The sequence below is a fragment of the Lactuca virosa genome, chromosome 8 (genome assembly GCF_052849685.1).
Source record: "Lactuca virosa cultivar CGN04683 chromosome 8, Lactuca_virosa_CGN04683_v6, whole genome shotgun sequence".
NCBI lineage: Eukaryota > Viridiplantae > Streptophyta > Magnoliopsida > Asterales > Asteraceae > Lactuca > Lactuca virosa.
This window is the reverse complement of record NC_136433.1, coordinates 24,801,051-24,806,944: the sequence shown is the minus strand read 5'-3', so window position 1 is coordinate 24,806,944 and position 5,894 is coordinate 24,801,051. Positions and strand designations below refer to the sequence as shown.

Below are 5,894 nucleotides of genomic sequence, written 5' to 3'. Positions count from 1 at the left end.
GAACTCACTAAAAATCTACTCAGTGTGTCTAAATTAACAGATGATAATGATGTGTACATGGAATTTTGGCGTAATCATTGTACTGTTAAGACATTGCAGGGAAAAACAATCATCAAGGGGGATAAAAGTCAAGGCTTGTATCAGTTGCCTCACCCCAACACTTCTCACACAACCTTCTCTGGTATTCACACCTCCCTCCATGGATGGCATAGGCGGCTTGCTCATCCACATGAACCTCTTCTTCGGCGTTTAGTATCTTCATTTAATCTTCCAGTCTCATCAAATAAATTTCCAAGTGTTTGTGATTTGTGTCAACTTGGAAAAAGTCATAGATTTCATCTCCCCATATCTCATGTTAATTCTACAAAACCTTTTGAATTAATATATTCTGATGTTTGGTGCCCTTCCCCAGTTTTTTCTTTAAATGGTCATAGATATTTTGTTCTGTTCATGGATGATTGCACTAAGTTCATATGGGTTTATTTTTTAACTCATAAATCACAAGTATTCTCTACCTTCTTGCAATTCAGAACCATGATTAAAACACAATTTTCTTGTGATCTCAAATCTCTACAAACTGATTGGGGTGGTGAATACAGAAATGTTTCGACCTTTCTTAAAAACCATGGAATTCTTCATAGAATTTCTTGTCCTTATACACAACAACAGAATTGTGCTATTGAACGCCGGAATAGAGTCATTGTTGAAAAAGGGCTCACATTGTGATCTCAAATCTCTACAAACTGATGGCACTATTGACCGACACAAGGCACACTTGGTCGCAAAAGGATTTAGTCAAGAGGCCGGAGTAGACTATTTTGACACGTTCAATCCTGTTATTAAACCAACAACAATACGTTTAGTTCTCTCCATTGCTCTCTCACAAGGTTGGCGTATTCGACAACTTGACATAAATAATGTGTTTTTAAATGGTGACTTATCGGAGACGGTCTACATGACACAGCCTAAAGGCTTTGAAGACAAATCAAAACCTCAGCATGTATGTCGGTTAAACAAGGCATTATACGGTCTTAAGCAAGCTCTACGAGCTTGGTTTACCAAACTCAAGCATTATCTGATTACTCATGGCTTTCGAGCATGTCAGTCAGACACGTCCCTTTTTGTTCATATTTCTTCATCATCTACTATTTACGTTCTTGTCTATGTAGATGATTTGATAGTGACAGGAACAAATGACATCCACATGCATCAGTTCATCACCAACCTCAATCGCATGTTTTCACTAAAAGATCTTGGCGATTTGCATTATTTCCTTGGTCTTCAAATCACTCGACACAAGTCCGGAATTACAATATCTCAAAAGGCCTACATAAGGGATGTTCTACATAGAAGCAACATGTCTGAAGCATCTCTCGTGTCTACTCCAGCAGATCCATACAATCGTCTATAAAAGAATGGAGATCTTTTTGCTGACCCTATTCTATATCGCCAAGTTGTGGGCTCTCTTCAGTATGCTACCATTACACGCCCAGACATTGCTTATTCTGTTAACCGTGTGTGCCAGTTTATGCATTCTCCAACAAATCACCATTGGCAGGCTGTTAAACGAATCTTGCGTTATCTAAATGACACTCTCGATCATTGTCTACATTTCAAACCAACCAATGCTAAAGGTCTACATGCCTTCTCTGACTCTGGTTGGAATTCAGATCTAGATGACAGCCGTTCTCAGTATGGATTTGCCATTTTTCATGGTCCAAATCTCATTAGTTGGACATCAAGGAAACAAAAAGTTGTTACTCGATCCAGCACTGAAGCTGAATATAGATCTCTTGCTTACATCACAGCTGAGTTGTTATGGTTAAAGCAGTTGATATCTGACCTTCAAGCTCAAATCAACATCCCACCATTATTGTTGTGTGACAATGTCGGAGCTATTTTCCTGACTAAAAATCCTGTTATTAGTACCCGTTCCAAACACATTGCCTTGGACTTCCATTTTATTCGAGAACAGGTGGAGGCTGGTCAACTAAAAAATTTGTCATGTCTCCTCTGTGGATCAATTTGCAGACATATTCACCAAACCGCTGGGAAAAGACCGAGTTATGTATCTTCGTTCCAAGTTACAAGTTCGTCCCGCTCTTGAACTTGCCGGGGGGTAATAACAAAGTGGTAAACGTGTGTATTTGATAAAGTCAAATGGTCAAATAGTCAGAATAGTCTTAGCTCTAGTATAGCCGTAAATATCTCCTTTCTAGTTTTCTACTTGTATATATAAACATTACATAGTGAATGATAGAGATACAGTTCAGTTTCAAAGCTCATAATTTATGTGTCATTTTATATAATTTTACAAATTTCAAAAGTTTATAGATAATTTAATTAAACATTTTAACACAACTAAATGCTATATCTCCGACTACAAATAAAAGTTATAACTTCTATCTCCAACTTCAGCTACTAGCATTTTTTTCCAAATATATTAAATCGCAAGTAATCAGTCACTAGGTCATCTTGGTGGTGGTTAACAACTTAAATATTTGAAATAAAAACATAAAACAAGTTTATAAGCATTTGAACATAACTTAGAATTTGGATGAATATCATGCGATTCTATTTTTTAGCAAACACATTAAATCTCAAGTAATCATCATTAGGATTCAAATACCAAAAAATGCAGATTAAGAGTAAAGTACTAGGTGTGTTTGTTGTTCTAAAAAAGTCAAAGTTTGGGATATATTTTTATGTTATCAAGTGGGACCATGACATGAAGGTGTCATCAACAACTCACAAACAACCTCAGCTATGAGGTGTGGTGGAAATGTGCCCCTCCCCAAAAAGTTGAGGGTTCAAGTCCAGTTGTATACAAATGAGTAGATTTAGAACTAAGATTAGTGAATACGTGCGTTAGCCGTTCCAGAAGAAAAAAAAAAAAAACTATGATGGTCGAGTATGTTGTTTATGATGCAACATGTCAATCTCATAAGAAGACTCAAAATCATGAATACCATATCAAGACCATTGAATATATATTGTGACAATTTCACTATTGTTGGTCTTTCGATAGTAATAGTTCAAGTGGGGTCGGATAGTATCTTGATACAAAGTATTTATTTGTAAAGAAACAAGTATAAGAAAACAACCTTTGCATCTCTTATATTAGCACTCACCATATGCTAAGGGATCCGATCACGCAAACTCTTCAACCCAAAAGGTTCCAAGAACATGTCATTAAAATGGGTTTTTATGTAATTTTCGGAGCACATTGCTTTATTGTCTATAATTGTGGTTCCATCATATTATTCATTATTGTGTACAATTGTGATTTGCGCACACTTGTGATTAGATTTGTGGACAGATTTATATGATTTATTGTACTGGTGATTTTAGTTTATTGCAATGTCAAATCATTGTGTTAATATCATATAGTATAATTGATGAGGTCTAATGTTGATGATGACACATATAACTATATCTTTTTGCTATATGAATGCAAAACGTTGAAAGTTCATACTTAGCCAAACTTATGATAAATGATTTAGGAGGAGAATGTTAGAATATATATCTTCAATGTGGCCTTAATATCATTTTTGTAAACTATTTTCTGTTAGTGGTGTTTTCATCCAAGACTACAACTTTAACCATTAGCAAATGTTACAATTTTTCACAGCATCCATCTATAAGATTCTTGCATCGTATCATTATAAAAATACACTTTTATATACCACCAAATTGCATTTATTTCAACCAAACAAAATAAATTAAATGGATCAGAGTGTAAAAAAGAGGTAAACATTAAGATTATTATTAAAAGTTAAAACAAAAGAAGCACTCCCATTTTTCCATGGCCCCACCCCCACCTTCACTTGCAGTCTGTACAAGAATGTTGTCCCCCACCTTGTGAATAACCACTGGATGCTACTATTTCACAGGTTTTATTTTATTTAATGTTAAAAGCAACTGAATCACTTGAATCTTTTCTTCTAAAAAGACACTAAATTAAAAATTAGAAAGTCATGCAATAATTTTTCAAGAACACAAATGTAGAGCAGCATTTTTCAGTAAAGTGACTGACAGCAAATTCAGAGAGGCTTCTTTTGAGATGGAACTTAATTAAAATTAAAAGTTAATAATAAACAAGTAATGGGTTAAAACTTCTCTAAAATTCATTCAAAAAATATATATAAAAAATTTGCACAAATAATAATAAAGTACCTATGGAGAGCCTGAAGTCACTGTGATTCTTTGAGATGACACGTGATTGTACTTTAAGCAATGATTAATCCTCCCTCTCTTTGTTTTTGGACACAATTAATGTGATAAAAGAACCATTTTCATCATCTTTCACTCCATCATCGTCTTGAAAAATTTCGATTTCTTTTCTTCTTTGAAGTTTATCTTCAGCGTCTCTCAAGAACTTGAACTTAGGAGGTGGTGAAGCCCATATCCTGTTGAACTCTGAATCACTTGATGCCTCAAAAAGAGGACTAAAAGCTCTATAAGAATAATCTCCAGGTGTTATAGGAGGTGTTAAGTATGGTGGTGAAGCAAGTGGGGTGAAAAATGGTGTATCCACTGAAACGACATCACTTAAACTTCTTCTTGATCCTCTCTTACTCATCTCTTCTGATTCCAAATCTTCTTTTGTTTCTTCATTGATTGTGAAAAGGAATCTTGGTGGGACAGAGTGTAAGACTTCAGAGTCAACTGTGATGTTGTTGTCATGTTCTTGTTCTTCACCAAATGCTCTGAGCCATATGTGAGCTGAAGATGATGCTTGTGGTTCATGAACTTGGGTGTCTGTTGTTAGACTATTGGAGGTCAAAGATGAGGGTTTTTTCCAACAAAACATGTAGAAGAATTCTCTTGCTGGACTATTGTAACTTTCTTGAATCATATCTCTGTTAGTTACCCTTTTCTTCCACCATAACAGATAGTAAAGCTCAGCGAAAAGAGCTAGTAACAGACACCCAAAAACAAGGCTCAAACCAAGTCCTACACAGCTTGAAGCTCTCATCTTCTTTCCACTCACATTACAAGAACTGAATAAACTGGTTTCTGACTGGGAACTTCGCAAAACATACAATGATGCACCTCACAGGACTTTTCACAAACAGTTGGTGTGCATAAGAGCTTCGATGAGTCTCAGCAGAAACAAACCCATGAACGGGATAATAACTCTTGTCTCCATAAAGTAGTTTTTAGCTAGCTTACATAATCACCGTACTCGAAAGAAAGAAATGATACCTTTCTCTTTTGCTGAATGTCACACTCTTTGATGATCAAGCATGATTGAACTGATGCACCTTCATCTTTTCACTTTTATACCCGCAAAATTGAACCTGCATTTATGACTAGAAAACATCTAAATTAGGTTTCCTAAGAAACTCGACTGTGTGTTTACAAAATTGATTGAATGGAACATTGGATTATATACTCTAGAATAAGATATGCAAAAAAACGAGGGAGAATGAAAATCATACAGAAAAGAGTGGGAAGAAGTCGGCAAATCCAAAATGGTAATTTATGGTGAGACTCTTCCTTCGAGAGATGCCACCCAAAATCACATGGCATCACTAAGAAAGAAAGTGATGTATCACTAAATGGTGTCAGTTTCTGCTCCTCAAACAAAAATAAAGTATAGACAACATTACAGAATCGGTCCTTATGCTTTTTAAGAAATGGCATATTGAGGACAACTTTCAAAAAAAACTTCAAATATGCCGATGTAGTTTAAAAATAACATGGTTGGTTCTTTTGTCTAACTCTAACTCTAACTCTCTTAATAACAAGAATTAAATATTTATAAAAATACCATAATATCCTTCCTAATTTTTTTATTTTTTTCTTAAAAAAGTAGGTCGCTACTTACCTCTCATCATCATCATCATCATCATCATCACATTCTTATTTATCATCGTCTTCGTTGTCAT

The 5,894-nt window shown here is 35.1% G+C and overlaps 1 protein-coding gene across 1 annotated transcript; it reads right to left on the bottom strand.

The window, feature by feature from the left end:
- Positions 1-4,032: 4,032 nt before the first annotated feature.
- LOC145128265 (uncharacterized) lies at positions 4,033-5,553 on the bottom strand. Its single transcript, XM_079063068.1, has 2 exons — positions 5,445-5,553; positions 4,033-5,315 (listed from the first exon to the last, which is right to left on the bottom strand). The coding sequence occupies exon 2, from the start codon at positions 4,976-4,978 to the stop codon at positions 4,241-4,243; it is 738 nt and encodes a 245-aa protein (XP_078919194.1). The 5' UTR covers positions 4,979-5,315; positions 5,445-5,553; the 3' UTR covers positions 4,033-4,240.
- Between the last annotated feature and the right edge of the window lie 341 nt (positions 5,554-5,894).

Coding starts and splice junctions, on each gene's coding strand:
- LOC145128265 (XM_079063068.1), bottom strand. CDS start 4,978: ATGAGAGCTTCAAGCTGTGTAGGACTTGGTTTGAGCCTTGTTTTTGGG.